We start from the raw sequence: 22592 nt of genomic DNA, 5'->3' as shown, positions 1-22592 counted from the left end.
CCCCCTCACCCTTCCCTCCTCACCCTCCCCCCTCCCTCCTCCCCCTTCGCCTCCCTCCCCCCTCACCCTCCCCCTCCCTCCTCACCCTCCCCCTCCCCTCCCCCTCCCTCCTCCCCTTCACCCTCCCCCCCTCCCCACCTCCTCCCTTCACCCTTCTCCTCTCCTCCCCTTCCTCCCCATCCCCTCCTCCTGCTCCACCTCCCTCTACCCCTCCCCTTTCCCCTCCTCCCCCACCCCTCCACCTCCGCCCCCTCCTCCCGCTCCCCCTCCCCTTACCCCTCCTCCCCCTCCCCTTCCCCCTCCTCCCGCTCCCCCTCCCCTTCCCCCTCCTCCCCCTCACCTTCCCTCCCCCTCCTCTTCCCCCTCCCCTTCCCCTCCTCCCGCTCCCCCTCCCCTTCCCCCTCCCCCTCACCTTCCCCCTCCCCCTCCTCCCCCTCCCCCTCCCCTTCCCCCTCCTTTCGCTGGAGAAATACCACCGACGATGTCTCCGCAAGATCCCGCAAATCCCCTGGGAGGACAGACGCACCAACGTCCTCGACCAGGCCAACATCCCCAGCAGGGGATGAGGGGGTTGACTTATGAGGAAAGGTTGAGGAGGTTGGGCCTCTACTCATTGGAATTCAGAAGAATGAGAGGTGGTCTTATCGAAACGTATAAGATTATGAGGGGGCTTGACAAGGTGGATGCAGAGAGGATGTTTCCACTGATGGGGGAGACTAGAACTAGGGGCATAGGGCTAGAATTTCCATTATTTTTGCCATGTATATCACCCACTTATTGTCCATTTTACCGCTGAAATGAGGTATAACGCCCAGATATCGCCCATTTAGCCACAAAATGGAAACTGACGGGCATTTCTCACCGAGCGTTACTTTCCCAATGTGCGTAATGCCGGGAAAAAATAATACCGCCCGCCCACTTTTTTGGGGCGGAATATCAGAATGGGCAAACCCAACACCCTTAATATCACCCAGCATTACTTTCCGCACGTAATTAACGCCGAGATTCAATAATACCGACCGCCCACTGTTTTTTGTGTCGTAAAGATCACATTTGCCGAAACTAACTGCCAGTATATCGCCCGGTGTCACTTTCACCACCTCGCATACATCTCGCCCACAATATCGCTCGCCCAAAACACCGCCCAGAAAAAGCTGACCTGTTCTGAATCAATCACAGCGATATGGGCACCATTTTTAAAATCGCAGATCGCTTCATTCAAAAGGTTGCTTCAACTTCGGGGGAGTTTGGATTGACTCTGGAGCTTTTCTCAGTTGATGTGACCATCTCAACAGACATATTTTCATACTGTGGACGATTGAGTTTTACTGAAGGTGTCTTAGTGGGGAAGTTTATTGCTTGTGAACAATCGGCATTATACTTTTATTGCAATGGGGCCAGCCATTTCTCAGCCTGTAGCGATTACAACGCAGATGCTGCAACGTGCAAATCCACAGCATTATGTGCCCAATCTAAGACGTGCCAGACTGATGAGGAGGCCCAGACCATACACACCCCGCACTTACAGGGAGAAGCGGTCGGACTTTGACTTATCCGAGAACGCCTGCCTTCGGAGACTGTGCTTCCACAAAGTGGTTATCAGTGAGATACGTCAACTCATCAGGGCAGATCTGCAGGACATCAGTGTCGGTCGAGGTCAAGGTCACCGCGGCGCTATCGTTCTAGGCGTCCAGTTCCTTTCGGGCCTCCACGGTCGAGATTTCCCCTCTGTATCACCATGCCACCCATCGTTGCATTAGACAGGTCACGGAGGCCCTGTACGTGCTTAGGATGGACTTTATCAGCTTCCCCATGACCACGGAGGCTCAGACTGACAGGGCTGGAGCATTTTACCGTATTGCTCAGTTCCCCAGGGTGCAGGGAGCAATACAGTGCACTCACATCGCCATGCGGGCACCTTCTCAGGACCCAGAGCTTTCTCGCAACAGAAAAGGATTTCACTCCCTGAAGGTCCAATTAGTTGTCGACCACAACCAGATCATACTGGCCGTGAATGCCACATGTCGGGGCAGCTTCGATCAGGCTCACATCCTGCGTGAGAGCGCTGTCTCTGACATGTTTAAGAATCAGCCACAAGGACAATGCTGGATGCTTGGTGATGACCGATACGGCCTCGCCACCTGGCTGATGACCCCCCTGCGTTACACCCACACCGAGGCCGAGAAGCGATACAACCAGAGTCACAGAGACACACGCAATGTGGTCCACAAAACAATTAGTGTGTTTAAGCAGCGCTTCAGATGCCTGGACCACTCGGGAGGGGAGCTACAATACAACCCTGAGCAAGTAGCTCAATTCGTGGTGGTGTGCTCCATGTTGCACAACCTGGCTATCAGGAGCGGCCAAGAATTGCCAGAAGGGACCAATGGTCCACCTGAGGAGAGAGAGGAAGAGGAGGACGAGGGGCTGGACGCTGACCGAGGGCCAGACAATCAGGCTGGCTATGCAATATGCCCACACCCACCTCCAGACCACAGGAAAGGGCCTGTGGTGGCTACATAGCTGCAAGACTCTTACATGAGGAGCTGATATCTGAGCGATTTGCCTGAAAACATTGCTGTGAGTGACAACGCTGACACACTGCTGTGTGAGCAGCTCAGACATCAATGGTGCCCATCACCTTGGTGCCAGTTAAAGTTTACAATGATTGAAGTTAAGTTTTATTTAACCCTTTCATGTTAAGGAATCACCAGTGTATAACGGTCCAGCTATCTGAGACAATGCGCAACAAGGTTATGTTGAATAAAAAACATTTAATACGACCATTGGTCTGAAATCATAAGTATATCTATAAAAAACGCCCCACCCCCGCCCACACCCCACTTTTTCCACCATTGACATCAATCAGATGTTCAACATGTCCAGCAACACAGAATACAAAGGCAAAGCAACAGGGTGGCCCCTTCGCCCCATACATTGCAGCAAATTGCATCCACCCAGCTGGAGATATAACACCCCATCACCTGCGGACATGCCCCTCACTTTCCTTCCCCCCTCCCCTTCTCCCCACCTCTACCCCTTACCCTCCTCGCTCCATGGCGCCTGGCCGAGGAGCTCCTCAGGCGGTGCCTCATTGGGAGGGATGAAGGCAGAGGAGGTCGTTGAACGGGTACGGGACCGGGGGGTGCCGAGGGGACAACATTCTCTGATCCAGAAGCAGGATCTTGCTCCTGCCTCTCATGTGTTGTTGGCAGTGGTGGTGTGGAACCTAGGGGTGGTGTGTCGCGCTCCAGGGAGGCCTGTGCCGTGAGTGTTCCTGGCTACCACCTCCAGGGCCTCTGCCATCCATGTACTCCGTCATGGTGCCGGAGATGGTGGCTGTTATGTCTTGAATCAAGAGTAAGCTTAAGGTAAGTGTGACCGTAGTCCTTTATTACAGATCTCAGAGTGCCTCTCCAGCCTCCTTATATACAGGTGCTCCCAAGAGATTGTGGGATCCCTTGGGACTCCAGGGGATAAGCCCTCTGGTGGTTAGACATGGTATTTACAGGTTTACATACATAACAACACTCCCCCCCCCCCCCGGCCCCTCTCGCAAAGTCAATAATGTAACTATTTACAATGTGAGTCGATCTGGGGCCTTCCTTTCCCTGGTTGATCATCTCGGTGCAAATGCTGGTGTTGGTGAGTCGTTTGTTGGGCCTTCGCTGGGCTGCTGCGCAGCTGGCCTTGCTGGACTGCTGGGGCTGGTGAGTCCTGCTGGGCTGCTGCGGGTGATGGATTCTGCTTCGTGGTCAACCACTGGGTCGGTTGCCACTTGTGTGTGTGTGTGTGTGTGTTGGAGGGTCGAACAAGGTAGAGTCTATTGTGGGTTGTTCTGGATAGTCCGTAAATCTGAGTTTGGTTTGGTCCAAGTGTTTTCTGCAGGTGAGTCCATTTGCGAGTTTGACCATAAACACCCTACTCCTCTCTTTGACCAAAACAGTGCCAGCAATCCACTTGGGACCTTGTCCATAGTTCAACACAAATACAGGATCATTTACTTCAATTTTGCGTGACACATTTGCGCGATCATGATATGTATTCTGTTGAAGCCGCCTGCTCTCTACCAGTTCGTGTAGATCAGGGTGGACTAACGAGAGCCTTGTCTTAAGTGCCCTTTTCATGAGCAGTTTAGCGGGAGGGACCCCAGTGAGCGAGTGGGGTCTTGTGCAGTAACTAAGCAGGACTCGGGATAAGCGAGTCTGCAGTGAGCCTTCAGTTACCCTTTTCAAGCTCTGCTTGATTGTTTGAACTGCTCGTTCTGCCTGACCATTGGATGTTGGTTTAAACAGGGCAGATGTGACATGCTTGATCCCATTGCGGGTCATGAACTACTGGTAAAACACGGCCCATTGTCACTTACAAGGACATCAGGCAGGCCGTGCGTGGCAAATATGGCCTGCAGGCTTTCAACGGTGGCAGCGGACATGCTTGCCGACATCATCACACATTCAATCCACTTGGAGTACGCATCAACAACCACTAAAAACATTTTTCCCAAGAATGGGCCTGCATAGTTGACATGGACCCTAGACCACAGTTTGGAGTACCAGGACCATAAACTTAGTGGCGCCTCTCAAGGTGCATTGCTTAACTGGGAACATAGAAAATAGGTGCAGTAGTAGGCCATTTGGCCCTTCGAGCCTGTAACACCATTCAATATCACGGCTGCTCATTCATTCAGTATGTCTTTCCTGCTTTCTCTCCATACCGCTTGATCCCTTTAGCCATAAGGGCCACATCTAACTCCCTCTTGAATATATCCAATGAACTGGCATCAACAACTCTCTGCGGCAGGGAATTCCACAGGTTCACCACTCTCTGAGTGAAGAAGTTTCTCCTCATCTCAGTCCTAAATGGCTTATTCCTTATCCTTAGACTGTGTCCCCTGGTTCTGGACTTCCCCAACATCGGGAACATTCTGCCCGCATCCAACCTGTCCAGTCCAGTCAGAATTTTATATGTTTCTATGAGATCCCCTCTCATTCTTCTAAACTCCAGTGAATGTAAGCCCAGTCGATCCAGTCTCTCCTCATATGTCTGTCCTGACATCCCAGGAATCAGTCTGGTGAACCTTCGCTGCACTCCCTCAATAGTAAGAATGTCCTTCCTCAGATTAGGAGACCAAAACTGTACACAATATTCCAGGTGAGGCCTCACAAAGGCCCTGTACAACTGCAGCAAGACCTCCCTGCTCCTATACTCAAATCCCCTCGCTATGAAGGCCAACATGCCATTTGCCTTCTTCACCGCCTGCTGTACCTGCATGCCAACTTTCAATGACTGATGTACCATGACACCCAGGTCTCGTTGCACCTCCCCTTTTCCTAATCTGCCGCCATTCAGATAATATTTTGCCTTCGTGTTTTTGCCAACAAAGTGGATAACCTCACATTTATCCACATTATACTGCATCTGCCATGCATTTGCCCACTCACCTAACCTGTCCAAGTCACCCTGCAGCCTTTTAGCGTCCTCCTCACAGCTCACACCGCCACCCAGCTTAGTGTCATCTGCAAACTTGGAGATATTACACTCAATTCCTTCATCTAAATCATTAATGTATATTGTAAAGAGCTGGGGTCCCAGCACTGAGCCCTGCGGCACCCCACTAGTCACTGCCTGCCATTCTGAAAAGGACCCGTTTATCCCGACTCTCTGCTTCCTGTCTGCCAACCAGTTCTCTATCCACATCAGTACATTACACCCAATACCATGTGCTTTGATTTTGCACACCAATCTCTTGTGTGGGACCTTGTCAAAAGCCTTTGGAAAGTCCAAATACACCACATCCACTGGTTCTCCCTTGTCCACTCTACCAGTTACATCCTCAAAAAATTCCAGAAGATTTGTCAAGCATGATTTCCCTTTCATAAATCCATGCTGACTTGGATCGATCCTGTCACTGCTTTCCAAATGCGCTGCTATGACATCTTTAATAAATTGATTCCAATATTTTCCCCACCATCGATGTCAGGCTAACCGGTCTATAATTACTCGTTTTCTCGCTCCCTCCTTTTTTAAAAAGTGGTGTTACATTAGCTACCCTCCAGTCCATAGGAACTAATCCAGTCAATAGACTGTTGGAAAATGATCACCAATGCATTCACTATTTCTAGGGCCACTTCCTTAAGTATGCTGGGATGCAGACTATCAGGCCCCGGGGATTTGTTGGCCTTCAATCCCATCAATTTCTCTAACACAATTTCCCGCCTAATAATGATTTTCTTCAGTTCCTCCTTCTCACTAGACCCTCGGTCCCCTTGTATTTCCGGAAGGTTATTTGTGTCTTCCTTCATGAAGACAGAACCAAAGTATTTGTTCAACTGGTGTGCCATTTATTTGTTTTCCATTATAAATTCACCTGATTCTGACTGCAAGGGCCTACGTTTGTCTTCACTAATCTTTTTCTCTTCACATATCTATAGAAGCTTTTGCAGTCAGTTTATATGTTCCCAGCAAGCTTCCTCTCGTACTCTATTTCCCCCTGACTCTGAGTCATCTGCAGACGTGCAGCTACAGGTGTTTAAGTCCTGCCATGTACATTTCGATTCGAAAACAACATTACTTTGTTCACAGTCATTGCAGCAGCACTAGTGTGCTGAGACATTTGTTTGGTATTGTCACTAGTGGAGATAAACGCCTGGGCTATCACTATGGCTTTACTCAAGTTTAGGGTCTCTACAGTCAAAAGTTTGCGAAGTATTGCTTCATGGTCAATGCCAAGTACAAAGAAGTCCCTGAGCATGTGCTCCAAGTGTCCTTCAAATTCGCAATGTTCCGCAAGGCGCCTTAGCTCAGCGACATAGCTCGCCACTTCCTGGCCTTCAGACCTCTTGTACGTGTAGAACCGATACCTTGCCATCAGAATGCCTTCCTTTGGGTTTAGATGCTCCCGGAGCAGTGTGCATAACTCATCGTACGACTTGTCTGTGGGTTTTGCTGGAGCGAGCAGGTTTTTCATGAGTCCATACGTTGGTGCCCCGCAAACGGTGAGGAGAATCGCCCTTCGTTTGGCAGTCTTCCCTTCTCCTTCCAGCTCATTGGCCACGAAGTATTGGTCAAGTCGCTCCACGAAGGTTTCCCAATCATCTCCTTCTGAAAATTTCTCCAGGATGCCCACGGTTCTCTGCATTGTTGCGGTGGGGTTCATCATCTGTATCTCGTCGCCAGTTGTTATGTCTCGAATCAAGAGTCAGACTAGATACTGCAAGCTCAAAGTAAGTGTGACCATAGTCCTTTATTACAGAGCTCAGTGTGTCTCTCCAGCCTGTGAGGCCTCCTTAAATACAGGTGCTCCCAAGGCATTGTGGGATCCCTTGGGACTCCAGGGGATAAGCCCTCTGGTGGTTAGACATGGTATTTACAGGTTTACATATATGACAGTGGCCAGCTGTTGGGATATGCCCCCCAATGTCTGTAGGATCTGGTGACCTATGTGGAGAGGTGCTTGGGCCCGGTACCTCCAGAGTGGAGGCGGGAATGACCGGAGGACCACTAGATTGTCTTGGGGTGGAATGGCTTCTGGAGCGTGGTGATGCAGGTTCCTCGAAGTCCGGGCTCTCATCCATAGAGAACAGACCCAGAGGATTGACGGGCGAGAATCGGAGCTCCTCACCACATGTAGGATTGTCCGGAGAGTCGGGACCCGCGCCCCCACCTTCTGGCCCCTGTGGTCTTGCCTGGGGCCGCGCTGCTGGCTGAGCTGCAAAACACAAATGAGGTTGTTAGAGGAGCAGGGGAGCTAGGGTGACAAGGTGAGTCCAGCGCTACACACAGCATATGCTCGACAAAAGCACCACCGCTATCAAGATCATCGCAGACATCACATTTCATCACCATCAACACATTGTGCATTGCAATGATTTTCATTAGGCCAGCATTATTTATAGGACAGTTTTAGAAATCATCTATCATAAATGATTGTTCGGATATGAGTGGGTGTGGCCTCTATTGACTTTACATCACGCAATGGTGTAAGCTTTACTCACGTGGCATTAGTTTAGGCACTGCAGATACGTCCGTGGCTGTCCGGGGTGTGCTTCCCCACGAGTGCGAGCACCCGCTCCTCCATCTCAGCGATGTCGCTGGGAACTGGTGGCCCCCCACCCGTTCGTCTCTGCACGGACCTCATCGTCGATAGCGTCTTCTGTAAAAGGTGACAGGACGACATGGCATGAGATCATTGCTTGATATCATTGCTAGGTACTGTCACAGGGACTGATACAACATATAACCCACAGAGGTAATCATGTTATTATGATAATTATCATTCTTTACCTAAAGACGTGCACCGTGACCACAGGCTTTGAGTAAAACATTCCCAGTAAAAGTGCAAGACCTCACATCTGCTGATAGTCACTCATGACTCTTACAAATCAAATTATATAAATACATAAGTACATGTAAATAAACGTAATACTTACTCTTGCAGATCCCACAAGGTCGTTCCATCGCTTGCGGCACTGTTGCTCTCACGCACCTCGCTGGTCACCGACGAGACCACCTCTGCTATCTCGGCCCATATCTTCTGGTAGGCCTTTGGGGTGGGCTTCTCACACCCTCCCTGTGTCAAATCACCCCAGCGTGACTCAACCTCCTGCAGGAGGGAGGCATTTGCCTCATCTGAGAACCAACTCACTCTTTTACGTCCTCCAATGTGCTCCTCTCCCACCTCACTGCTCTCGCCAGCATCAGTCTCCACAGCGTACTGTGTCACCTCCTCCTCTCCCTCCATTATAGGCACCAAATTCAGGCAAATATCTGGCTAAGTTTTTTTGGCATAATTTGCTATAAAACTCGAAACTCTCCTTCCTTCCTCCTAAAGCAGCCACACCACACCCACACACACCTTCACTCCCTCTCTCTCTGTCTCCTCTTGTGTGCATGTCATGATGACCCTTGACCTCCTGAATCACAGGAATCAAGAGTTGCCATGCTGTTGCTAAGGATAGCGACACTTTACGGCAGAAGGTCAGAGAGATTTAACGCTACCGCCCATTTCAGATCGCTCGCGGTAACCGTCATTTTATAAAGTGGAAACTAGGGGGTTTGAAAGTGGGCGACAGGCCGGCGATCTGAAAACCCATATTTACCGCCCACGCCGGAAATAACGCCTAGTTTTGGGCGATCTGCACAAAAGTGTAAAATCTAGCCCATAGTCTCAGAATAAGGGGCCGCCCATTTAAAACTGAGATGAGGAGGAATTTCTTCTCTCAGAGGGTTGTAAATCTGTGGAATTCTCTGCCCCAGAGAGCTGTGGAAGCTGGGACATTGAATAAATTTAAGACAGAAATAGACAGTTTCTTAACCGATAAGGGAGCGGGCAGGGAAGTGGAGCTGAGTCCATGATCGGATCAGCCATGATGGTATTAAATGGCGGAGCAGGCTCGAGGGGCCATATGGCCCACTCCTGCTCCTATTTCTTAAGTTCTTATATAATTTACTTTGAAACCTTCTGTTTATTAGTGACAGAAATATTGGATGTGGGCAAAAGGGTACTTGACCAATGGTTGAGAATCATCCAATCAGGTAAAGGACTGCTTTTCAATTGGGCATGGGAAGGCGGAGCTCTGTGAAGATGGACCTGTTGGCCAACCAATGGCGGGAGAGCGGGGGCGGGGTTCCACAAAGATGAAGATGTCAGGCGACCAATGGCGGGAGAGTGGGGGCGGGGCTCCGCGAGGATGACGATGTCTGCCGACCAATGGCGGGAGAGTGGGGGCGGGGCAGTTGGAGATGGGAGGTCATGTGATGAACCCTCCGGGCATCCGTCCAATCAGAGATGGTGACCCTTCTTCAGCCGTCTGGGCCCTAAACTCTGGAATTCTCCTTCCACCCCAAACCTCTCTGCCTCTCTCTTCCTTGAATACCCCTCCTTAAAACCCCTCTCTTTGGCCAAGCATTTGGTAAATCCCCCCCTCCCACCCACCCAGTAGCTCTTTTATTTCTGACGGTGGAGCACCTTAAGGGTGCTCGATAAAGACAAGCTGTTGTTTATAAACCTTGCAGTTGGCAGGAGTCTGTCAGGTTGGTGTTACACAAGAACAGGGTGTGGGAATAAGCCTCAAGGGTGTATTGTATTTGCTTCATGGGTTAAGAATTCATGGCAACACGTTGCTATTAAGAACAAGTTGGTTCAGTAACAAAGGTTTAACAATCACACGACACATTACCGGTTCATCCAACGGGCTCACAACCACCTGCCCCATCGTGGATGCCCCGAACCCAACTGGCTGGGGTTTTATTGAGTCTTGTGAACATCACGTGACTGGCTCAGCCACTCCCAACTCAACAGCTCGACAACTATTTTGGTAGAATGTTAATTCAAGTGCCCCCCTTTTGTAAGGGCACAAAACCCACAAATTAACCAACAAACATTAAAGGGTACCTTGACAAATCGAATTCAATTCAAATTGTGTTCCTCGGGGTGATAATGGTCGGAGCGAAGGAGCGGCGAGAGATTGTAGAGGGACGTGATTGGGGCCCGGGAGAGGCGTGAGTTCGGGGCCCAGAAGAGCCGAGGGCCCAGGGGCAGCACGGGCCCAGCCCACACTGTGCGATATGTGAGCGCACTAGGTCCATGCAGCAGAGCTGGTCTCCAGTCGTCCTGGTTAACCCTTGCCCCTGGACCAAGACCTCGCTCTGTCAAGCCCGTGTGGTGGCTGGTGTGCAACGGCCACCCCACGTTAAAACAATCCACCCACAGGCAGCTTCCACCCTTCAGGATGTAGTTCGGGATCCGGAATATCAGGTCCTTCATTAAAACACCTGGGAACTCATCCTTTTTTGGTGTGGAAGCAAGTTATCCTCGCTTCGAGGGACCACCTAAGAAGAAGGATGCACTCCAGTCCCTCCGGTGCCCACCTCTCATGGAAGGCCGCGAGCGTACCGGTGGACACCGCGTGCTCCATCTCCAGGCACGCCCTGGCTCGGATGTAACCGCGGAAGAGAGGCAGGCAGTCGGGCTGAATGACCCCCTCGACCGCCCGCTGCCTGGACCGGCTGATGGCCCCCTTGGCCGTGCCCAGGAGCAGGCCCACGAGGAGGCCCTCCGACCTGCCCGCTCCCCCCTGCACAGGGTGCCCAAAGATCAGGAGTGTGGGACTGAAGTGCAACCAGAAATTAAGGAGCAGACCCTTCAAATAATGGAAGAGGGGGCTGCAACCTCACACACTGAACATACACGTGGAACACGGACTCCTCCAGGCCGCAGAAAATGCACAACAGCTCCATAAACCTGTGACCATCCTCACAGGTGCGTACATTACAGAGGGTGAACCCAACCCAGCCTCGGGCTTGTCTCAGTAACCTGGGGCATCACAACAGCTCAGTGGGGAGGGGGAGGGGGAGGGGAGGGGTGTTCCTGATGGTGACTGTCATGTATGTAACCATCATGCAATGGTAACCTTCATGTAACTGTAACCTTCATGCAACTCCTGTACCCTAGAAATGCACACCCTGACCACAGGGGGTGAACTTGCGGGAGACACTCCCCCCAGGTTTCCAGGTATAAAAGGGGAGGTCCCACCCAGGGTCAGCACTCCTTGGTCCTGGGAATAAAGGTAAAGTCATGTAGTGACTGTGTCTGCAGTACATGCCTCGAGTGAGTTTGTACTACGGTGCAGAGACACCACATTTGGCGACGAGAAACGGGAATCACCGAACCGCGAGGATGGCCACCGGTAGCACAGAGGAACATTACTGTGTGAGTGAGGACTGGGATGACTTCGTGGAAAGACTCCAGCAGAGCTTTGTCACGAAGGACTGGCTGGGAGCGACAGCGGCTGACAAGCGGAGGGCGCATCTACTGACCAGCTGTGGACCTCAGACGCATGCGCTGATGAAAGACCTGCTCACACCCTAAAAGCCAGCGGACAAGTCCTTTGAAGAGCTCAGCCAGCTGATCAGTGAGCATCTTAAGCCGGCGAGTAGCGTACACATGGCACGACACTGGTTCTACACACACCGGCATCGGGAGGGTCAATACATCTCGGACTTCCTTGCGGACCTGCGGGGCTTGGCTAGTCTCTGTAAGTTCACAGATGCCTGCAGGGGGGAGATGTTAAGGGACTTTTTCATTGAGGGCATTAATCATGCCGGGATTTTCAGGAAGCTCATCGAGACCAAGGACTTGACTTTAGAAGGGGCGGCGTTGATAGCTCAGACCTTTATGGCAGGGGAAGAGGAGACCAAGCTAATTTACGCACGCAGCCCTGGTCCCAACGCGGCGATGGACCAGGGAGTTAACATGGTGAATGCGGCTCGGGACACCGCAGGCAGGCAAGGGCATTTCGAAACCGCCCAGGCAGCAACAGACTCTAGGGTGGGCCCGCAACAGGGACAACGGAAAGGGGATCGGCAATTCACGCCATCTCGAGGAACAATGCGTCCCGCGATGGGACCATCAACACCCACCATCAGAGTGCTTAGAAACAGCCAAATGAGCAATCAGAGAGGAATGCCTGGTAACAGTACTTTTGTTAACAACAGTCTCAGCTCATGCTGGAGGTGCGGGGTAGACATACTGCGAAAAGCTGCAAGTTTCAGCAATATAGATAGATTTTTAACCAATAAGGGAATTAAGGGTTATGGGGAGCGGGCGGGTAAGTGGAGCTGAGTCCACGGCCAGATCAGCCATGATCTTGTTGAATGGCGGAGCAGGCTCGAGGGGCTAGATGGCCTACATCTGTTCCTAATTCTTATGTTCTTACGTAATATACCTGTAGGATTTGTAACGTCAGTGGACACTTGGCCAGGATGAGCAAAAAGGCAGTAGTGAGGCTAATCTGCGAGACAGAGGAACCAGACGAGAGGTCTGCAATGCAGGATGATGCCTGGGGAAAAGCCATGGATGCTGAAGTTCAGCGGGTTCATGTGGCTGATGTCCACAGCTCATACACTAAAATGCCACCCATGATGTGAAAGTTTTATTGAATGGCATCCCGGTGCGCATGGAGCTGGACATAGGAGCCAGCCAGTCACTTATGAGCGCCCAACAATTTGAGAGACTATGGTCACACAGAGCTAGCAGGCCCAAACTGGAACGCATTGACACGCAGCTACAGACGTACACCAAAGAGATCATTCCCAGTGCTGGGCAGTGCAAACTTGGTGATAACACATAATGGATCACAGAACCAGCTGCCACTCTGGATCGCCCCGGGAAATGGCCCCGCACTCTTGGGGAGGAGTTGGCTAGCTGAGATGAATTGGAAATGGGGGGATGTGCACGCCATTTCATCTGTGGAGCGAAGTTCATGCTCACAGGTCCTACAAAAATTCGGGTCACTGTTTCAACCTGGTGTCGAAACGTTCAAGGGCACCAAAGTAGTGATACACATCACCCCGGACGCCAGGCCAGTGCACCACAAAGCCAGAGCGGTGCCGCACGTGATGCGTGAGAAAATTGAAAGTGAATTGGACAGGCTGCTCAGAGAGGGCATAATTTCAGCCGTTGAATTCAGCGACTGGGCAAGTCCCATCGTTCCCGTCCTTAAAGCAGATGGCTCGGTCAGGATTTGTGGCGACTACAAAGCCACCATCAACTGAGTGTCGCTGCAAGACCGATACCCGCTCCCGAGAGCGGAGGACCTTTTTGCCACGCTGGCAGGTAGCAAGCTGTTCACGAAGTTGGACCTCGCTTTGGCCTACATGACTCAGGAACTGGCTGAACAATCCAAGCTTCTGTCCACCATCACGACGCACAAGGGATTATTTATCTACAACAGGTGTCCGTTTGGCATTCGTTCGGCAGTGACTATCTTTCAGCGGAACATGGAAAGCCTGCTCAGATCCATCGCTGGAACAATCGTTTTCCAGGACGGCATCCTTGTAACGGGTCGAGACACCGAGGAACACCTCCACAACCTGGAGGAGGTGCTACGCCGACTGGACCGGGTAGGCTTGCGGCTGAAAAAGGCCAAGTGTGTGTTTTTGGCCCCAGAGGTCGAGTTTTTGGGCAGGAGGGTTGCCGCAGATGGGATCCGGCCCACTGAATCAAAAACGGAGGCGATCCGCCGGGCACCCAGGCCCGGCAACACGTCGGAGTTGCGATCGTTCCTGGGACTTTTGAACTATTTCGGGAACTTTCTGCCGAACTTAAGCACATTGTTGGAGCCGTTACACATGCTCCTGCGCAAAGGTTGTGAATGGCTTTGGGGGGACTGTCAAGAACGGGCTTTCAATAAGGCGAGGAACCTGCTGAGTTCCAACAAACTGTTGACTTTGTATGACCCTTGTAAAAAACTGGTTTTAATGTGCGATGCATCATCCTACGGGGTTGGGTGTGTGTTGCAGCAGGGTAACGATGACGGCCGACTCCAACCGGTGGCTTACGTCTCCAGGTCGCTCTCCCAGGCAGAGCGTGGATACGGCGCGGTTGAAAAGGAGGCACTCGCGTGTGGGTACGGTGTGAATAAGATGCACCAGTACCTTTTCGGTAGACGGTTCGAGCTAGAAATGGACCACAAGCCGTTAACATCCCTGTTGTCCGACAGCAAGGCTGTCAATGCCAATGCGTCAGCTCGCATACAGCGATGGGCCTTCACACTGGCTGCGTATGACTACGCCATACGGCACCGGCCAGGCACCGGAAATTGCGCTGACGCGCTCAGCAAGCTCCCACTGGCCGCCACAGAGGGGTCGTCGGAGCAGAGCGCCGAGATGGTCATGGCCGTTGAGGCTTTTGACACCGCAGGCTCCCCCATCACAGCCCGCCAGATCAAACTCTGGACCAACAGAGACCCCCGCCAATCCATGATTAAGAAATGTGTCCTGACTGGGGACTGGGCGCCCGCACACAGGGCGTGCCCCGAGGAGGTCAGACCGTTTCAGAGACGGATGGATGAGCTCTCCATCCAAGCCGACTGCCTGTTATGGGGCAGCCGGGTAGTCATGCCCCAGAAAGGAAGGGAAGCATTCATCAGGGAACTCCACAGCGAGCAGCCTGGCATCGTGTTAATGAAGGCCATTGCCCGGTCACATGTGTGGTGGCCGGGGATTGACTCAGACCTGGAACACTGGGTTCGCAGGTGCACGACATGTGCCCAGCTGGGCAATGCCCCCAGGGAGGCCCCACTCAGCCTGTGGCCCTGGCCCACCAGGCCATGGTCACGTATTCATGTAGACTATGCGGGCCCGTTCATGGGAAAAATATTCCTGATCGTTGTCGATGCGTACTCGAAGTGGATCGAGTGCATCATATTGAACTCGTGCACGACATCCATCACCGTGGAGAGTCTGCGTACGGTTTTCGCGACCCACAGCTTGCCGGATATCCTGGTCAGCGACAATGGCCCGTGTTTCACCAGCCATGAATTCCAGGAGTTTATGTCGGGCAAAGATATCAAACACGTCCGGACAGCGCCGTTCAAGCCGGCTTCCAATGGTCAGGCGGAACGTGCGGTCCAAGTCATAAAACAGGGCATGCTACACATCCAAGGACCCTCCCTTCAGTGCCGCCTATTGTGCCTCCTGCTGGCCGACAGATCCCGGCCGCACTCGCTCGCGGCATGAAACGCACGCTTAAAACGCGGCTGTCCCTCATTCACCCAGCCCTGGCAGGCATTGTTGAGGGCAAGCGCCAGTCCCAAACCGAGCTCCATGATCAAAACTCAAGGGGGAGGTGTATAGAAATAGATGACCCGGTATTTGTTCTCAACCATGCTTTGGAACCCAAGTGGCTGGAGGGCGCAGTAATTGGCAAAAAAGGGAATAGGGTCATAGCGGTCAGACTACACAATGGGCAGATATGCCGCAAACACTTGGACCAAGTAAAGAAAAGGTTCAGCATAGACACGGAGGGACCTGAAGAAGAGCATACCAGTGGACGAGCAACAAAGACAGCCCTCAGCATGCACAGTCCCTGCGGCCAGCCCGGACAGGCCGGAGCCACCTCAAGTGACAGAGACGCGTGCCGAGGCTCAGCAACCAGAGCCACAACTGCGGCGCTCCACGCGAGAGCGTTGACCACCTGAAAGACTTAACCTTTGACACAAAAAGACTTAAGGGGGGAGGTGATGTCATGTATGTAACCATCATGCAACGGTAATCTTCATGTAACGGGAACCTTCATGCAACTCCTGTACACTGTACTTATACCCTAGAAATGCACACCCTGACCACAGGGGGCGAACTTGTGGGAGACACTCCTCACCTGGGTTTCCAGGTATAAAAGGGGAGGTCCCACCCAGGGTCAGCACTCCTTGGTCCTGGGGAATAAAGGTTAAGGTCACGTGTGAGTTTGTAGTACGGTGCTGGGACACCACAGTGATGTTCTCATGTGTCACTCCCACCCTGTCACATGTCCAGGTTGCTCACGGCCTGCCTGAACGACATCTCACGGAAAACTGCGTGGTGCCAGTACTTACTAACTATTGCTTATTAAATCATAATGATGGTGACGGCTGAGGGCGTCTGGAGAGAACTTGTCTGGGACAATGTTCCTTAAAGAACAGCAGTCTACTGGAAGACATGGGTTACGGTAGCATAGTGTTTATGTTACTGGGTTAGTAATCCGGAGGCGGGCCTGGGACGACCTGAGAGAGAACAGCTCCGCAGGTTGGGCTATAAAAGAGCTGGAGCGGGTTACCACTTCAACCTCCAGCGCCAGCTGCTCCAAGTTTGCGACGATTTTTGAGATGGGCGACTGGGTGACGTCATCAAAACCCTGGTTGCCGTTTTGGAGCGTGGGCAGGAACATCGGCAGGGCTCAGGTGCAGAGGAGTGGGAAGGTCGGGGCGGAGGAGCGGCGAGAGATCGGGGCGGAGGAGCGGCAAGAGATCGGGGCGGAGGAGCGGCGAGAGATCAGGGCGGAGGAGCGGCGAGAGATCGGGGCGGAGGAGCGGCGTGAGATCGGGGGCGGAGGAGCGGCGAGAGATCGGGGCGGAGGAGCAGCGAGAGATCGGGGCGGAGGAGCGGCGAGAGATCGGGGCGGAGGAGCGGCGAGAGATCGGGGCGGAGGAGCGGCGAGAGATCGGGGGCGGAGGAGCGGCGAGGGATCGGGGGCGGAGGAGCGGCGAGAGATCGGGGGCGGAGGAGCGGGGAGAGATCGGGGCGGAGGAGCGGCGAGGGGTCGGGGCGGAGGAGCGGCGAGAGATCGGGGGCGGAGGAGCGGCGAGGGATCGGGGCGGAGGAGCGGCGAGAGATCGGGGCGGAGGAGCGGCGAGGGATCGGGGCGGAGGAGCGGCGAGGGGTCGGGGCGGAGGAGCGGCGAGGGGTCGGGGCGGAGGAGCGGCGAGGGATCGGGGCGGAGGAGCGGCGAGAGATCGGGGCGGAGGAGCGGCGAGAGATCGGGGCGGAGGAGCGGCGAGGGATCGGGGCGGAGGAGTATCGAGAGATCGGGGCGGAGGAGCGTCAAGGGATCGGGGGCGGAGGAGCGGCGAGGGATCGGGGCGGAGGAGCGGCGAGAGATCGGGGCGGAGGAGCGGGGAGAGATCGGGGCGGAGGAGCGGAGGAGCGGCGAGAGATCAGGGCGGAGGAGCGGCGAGAGATCGGGGCGGAGGAGCGGCGAGGGATCGGGGAGGAGGAGCGGCGAGGGGTCGGGGCGGAGGAGCGGCGAGAGATCGGGGCGGAGGAGCGGCTAGAGATCAGGGCGGAGGAGAGGCGAGAGATCGGGGCGGAGGAGCGGAGGAGCGGCGAGAGATCGGGGCGGAGGAGAGGCGAGAGATCGGGGCGGAGGAGCGGCGAGAGGTCGGGGCGGAGGAGCGGCGAGAGATCGGGGGCGGAGGAGCGGGGAGAGATCGGGGCGGAGGAGCGGGGAGAGATCGGGGCGGAGGAGCGGAGGAGCGGCGAGAGATCGGGGGCGGAGGAGCGGCGAGAGATCGGGGCGGAGGAGCGGCGAGAGATCGGGGCGGAGGAGCGGCGAGAGATCGGGGCGGAGGAGCGCCGAGAGATCGGGGCGGAGGAGCGGAGGAGCGGCGAGAGATCGGGGCGGAGGAGCGGAGGAGCGGCGAGAGATCGGGGCGGAGGAGCGGCGAGAGATCGGGGCGGAGGAGCGGAGGAGCGGCGAGAGATCGGGGCGGAGGAGCGGCGAGAGGTCGGGGCGGAGGAGAGGCGAGGGATCGGGGCGGAGGAGCGGCGAGGGATCGGGGCGGAGGAGCGGCGAGGGATCGGGGCGGAGGAGCGGCGAGGGATCGGGGCGGAGGAGCGGCGAGGGATCGGGGCGGAGGAGGGGCGAGGGGTCGGGGCGGAGGAGCGACGAGGGGTCGGGGCGGAGGTGCGGTGAATGAGGGTACGGGGCCCAGGGGCAGCACGGGCCCAGCCCACACTGTGCGATATGTGGGTGCACTGGGTCCGTGCAGGAGAGCAGGTCCTGGTTAACCCTTGCCCCTGGACCAAGACCTCGCTCGGTCAAGCCCGTGTGGTGGCTGGTGTACAACGGTCACCCCACGTTAAAACAATCCACCCACAGGCATCTTCCACCCCTGGAGTTCAGGACTGGAACATCGGGTCCTTCATCTGTGAACTTGTGTGGAAGCAAGTCCTCCTGGTTCGAGGGACGGCCTGTGATGATGGTGATGTTGAATCCAGAGAGCTGAACTGCTAATCTGCCGACCAGAGTTGAAATCGCACCCCGGCAGCTGAGGAATTTAAATTCAGTTAATTCGAATAAAACGTTAGTGGCTATTCTGCGGTGAGTGTCTCACCTCCCGACTCCCCAAAGCCTCTCCACCATCTACAAGACAAGAGTCAGGAGTGTGATGGAACACTCTCCATTTGCCTGGATGAGTTACAGCTCCAACAACACTCGAGAAGCTCGACACCATCCAGGACAAAGCAGCCGCTTGATCGACACGTTACCCACCACCTTCAACACTCACTCACTCCACCACCGGCGCCCCCTGGCTGCAGTGTGCACCGTCTACAAGATGCACTGCGGCAACTCGCCAAGGCTTCTTCGGCAGCACCTCCCAAACCCGCGACCTCTACCACCTAGAAGGACAAGGGCAGCAGGTGTATGGGAACACCACCCCCTCCACGTTCCCCTCCCAGTCACACACCATCCCGACTTGGAAATATATCGGCCGTTCCTTCACTGTCGCTGGGTCACAATCCTGGAACTCCCTCCCTAACAGCACTGTGGGAGCACCTTCACCACACGGACTGCAGCGGTTCAAGAAGGCGGCTCACCACCACCTTCTCAAGGGGCGATTAGGAATGGGCAATAAATACCGGCCTTGCCAGCGACGCCCACATCCCAGGAACGAATTGTAAAAAGTCGCAGTGGGATGGGATTTCGAGACGCCACTCCGAAGGGGGTGAGTGAATTGGGCGAATCAAAAACCTCGACCTGGCCCTCAACCTCCGCTCAAAGGATCTTGGGACTTTCCTGAGCCTCCTGCCATATTTCTCCGGGCAGGCCCAGGGAGCGGCAGTGCGGGAATCGTCTGCCAGGAAATTCCACTGGGAACCCAATGTCTCCCCATCACCCTCAGTATAAACACAGGTGGCAGGCGGGGTGCATTGGTCCTGGGGGGAGGGAGGGGATCTATCTCAGGGCAGGAATACAGCAGTATGCCTCCAATCTTCCTTCGAAGAAAGAAAGGCTTGCATTTATATAGCATCTTTCACGACCACCAGATGTCTCAAAGCGCTTCACAGCCAATGAAGTACTTTTGGAGTGTGGTCGGTGATGCAGGAACAACAAGTAGTCAGGAAGGCCAATGGAATGTTGGCCTTTATTGCAAGGGGGATAGAGTATAAAAGCAGTCCTGCTACAACACTACAGGGTATTGGTGAGGCCACACCTGGAGTACTGCGTACATGGATTGGGTCTGTAATGGTAAGGATCACGGCCTGCATGTCGTCGTAGACACCTCAAGTCGCTGGAGAAATATCACCAACGCTGTCTCCGCAAGATCCTGCAAATCCCCTGGGAGGACAGACGCACCAACGTTAGCGTCCTCGACCAGGCCAACATCCCCAGCATCGAAGCACTGACCACACTCGACCAGCTCCGCTGGGCAGGGCCACATTGTCCGCATGTCCCCCAGACACGAGACTCCCAAAGCAAGCGCTCTACTCGGAACTCCTTCACGGCAAATGAGCCAAAGGTGGGCAGAGGAAACGTTACAAGGGACACCCTCAAAGCCTCCCTGATAAAGTGCAACATCCCCACCGACACCTGGGAGTCCCTGGCCACAGACCAGTCCACCCTAAGTGGAGGAAGTGCATCCGGGAGGGCGCTGAGCACCTCGAGTCTTGTCGCCGAGAGCGTGCAGAAACCAAGCGCAGGCAGCGGAAGGAGCGTGCGGCAAACCAGTCCCACCCTCCCCTTCCCTCAACCACTGTCTGTCCCACCTGTGACAGGGACTGTGGTTCCCGTATTGGTCTGTTCAGCCACATAAGGACTCATTTTAAGAGTGGAAGCAAGTCTTCCTCGATTCCGAGGGACTGCCTCTGATGATGACTGCGTACAGTTTTGGTTTCCATATTTATGAAAGGATATACTTGCTTTGGAGGCAGTTCAGAGAAGGTTCACTCAGTTGATTCCGGGGATGAGGGGGTTGACTTATGAAGAAAGGTTGAGTAGGTTGGGCCTCTACTCATTGAAGTTCAGAAGAATGAGAGGTGATCTTATCGAAACGTATAAGATTATGAGGAGACTCAACAAGGTGGATGCAGAGAGGATGTTTCCACTGATGGGGGAGACTAGAACTAGGGGGCATGGTCTTAGAATAAGGGGCCGCCCATTTAAAACTGAGATGAGGAGGAATTTCTTTTCTCAGAGGGTTGTAAATCTGTGGAATTCGCTGCCTCAGAGAGCTGTGGAAGCTGGGACATTGAATATATTTAAGACAGAAATAGACAGTTTCTTAAACAATAAGGTGATAAGGGGTTATGGAGAGTGGGCAGGGAAGTGGAGCTGAGTCCATGATCGGATCAGCCATGATCGTATTGAATGGCGGAGCAGGCTCGAGGGGCCCAATGGCCAACTACTGCTCCTATTTCTTATGTTCTTATATGGTCCCTGTTGTAATGTGGGAAATGCAGCAGCCAATTTGCGCACAGCAAGCTCCCACAAACAGTGATGTGATAATGACCCAGATCATCGGTTTTTGTGGATAAATATTGGCCTGCGAGTCAGAAGGATGTGGGTTCATGTGTCGCACCAGGGACTGGAGCACATTATCCAGGCCGACACTCCCAGTGCAGCGATTGTATCGCAATTGAATGACTTGGCCTCTTTATGGGGCACCTGACTGAGACAAAAAGTTTGGCAGTTGTAACATTCATCGCCAAATAAAGTGTGGTGGGAAGCTGGTGTTTAAGTCCGACATTAAGAACATTTCGTACATTACAACAGTGACTGCACTTCACAGTTACTTCATTGGCTGTAAAGTGAATGGTGCGGTTGTAAAAGGGGTGGGTGATCCTGTCGTTCTTTCAGAAATCAGCCAGGGTACGCGTTCCCAGTCACTACCCAGCGCCTTCTGCAATCTTCATTGGATAAGGGCGAGATTGGCTTCGGCTCATGATGCTGCACTTGGTCGCATAGCCCGTCGACATTCAAACAGGATCTCCGCTCACTAAGCTGAGGGACTTGTGGGACCCCCACAGCAGCAGTCCTGTGGGGTATTGCCGAGCTCTGAATTGGCAGCAGCAAATAGAACAGAAATCGGGCATCAGATTAGAGAGAGGGGGAAGAACAACAAAATGATTGTCCTGGTAGATTCCAGTTACCCATTTCTCGATTGGCACAAAGAAGGAATTATAGACATGGGAGAACTCCCCTAATCTTCATCAAATGAAGCTGTTTTACATCCAACTGAGAAGGCAGACGAGGCCTCAGTTTAATGTCTCATCATCTCGGAGCGAGTGCAGGACATTTTGAAGGGGGAGTGTAAATGGCCAGTTGTCGTGGTGCACATTGGTACCAACGATACAGGCAAAAAACGGGATGAGGTCCTACAAGACGAATTTAGGGAGCTAGGAGCTAAATTAAAAAGTAGGACCTCAAAAGTAGTATTCTCAGGATTGCTACCAGTGCCACGTGCTAGTCAGAATAGGAATCGCAGGATAGCTCAAATGAATACGTGGCTTGAGGAGTGGTGCAAAAGGGAGGGATTCAAATTCCTGGGACATTGGAACCGGTTCTGGGGGAGGTGGGACCAGTACAAACCGGACGGTCTGCACCTGGGCAGGACCGGAACCAATGTCCTAGGGGGGAGTGTTTGTTAGTGCTGTTGGGGAGCAGTAAACTAATATGGCAGGGGGATGGGAACCTATGCAGGGAGACAGAGGGAAGTAGAATGGGGGCAAAAGCAAAAGATAGAAAGAAGAAAAGTAAAAGGGGAGGGCAGAGAAACCCAAGGCAAAAATTAAAAGAGCCACATTACAGCAAAATTTTAAAGGGGCAAAGTGTGTTAAAAAGACAAGCCTAAAGGCTCTGTGCCTCAATGCGAGGAGTATTCTGAATAAGGTGGATGAATTAACTGCGCAGATAGCAGTTAACGGGTATGATGTAACTGGCATCACGGAGACATGGCTCCAGGGTGACCAAGGCTGGGAACTCAACATCCAGGGGTATTCAACATTTAGGAAGGATAGGCAGAGAGGAAAAGGAGGCGGGGTGGCGTTGCTGGTTA

At 53.6% G+C, this 22592-nt stretch overlaps 1 protein-coding gene across 1 annotated transcript in view; it reads right to left on the bottom strand.

Moving 5' to 3' along the window:
- The window catches only part of lrrc71 (leucine rich repeat containing 71), a 138345-nt gene extending 121640 nt beyond the window's left edge, over positions 1 to 16705 (bottom strand). The window contains exon 1 of the mRNA XM_070868495.1: positions 16595 to 16705. Coding sequence (XP_070724596.1) covers positions 16595 to 16705 — 111 coding nt within the window. The remainder of the gene's footprint in view (positions 1 to 16594) is intronic.
- Positions 16706 to 22592: the final 5887 nt, after the last annotated feature.

This window comes from Pristiophorus japonicus, chromosome 30 (genome assembly GCF_044704955.1).
Source record: "Pristiophorus japonicus isolate sPriJap1 chromosome 30, sPriJap1.hap1, whole genome shotgun sequence".
NCBI classification, from domain to species: Eukaryota; Metazoa; Chordata; class Chondrichthyes; family Pristiophoridae; genus Pristiophorus; species Pristiophorus japonicus.
This window is presented reverse-complemented; position numbering and strand designations above follow the sequence as displayed.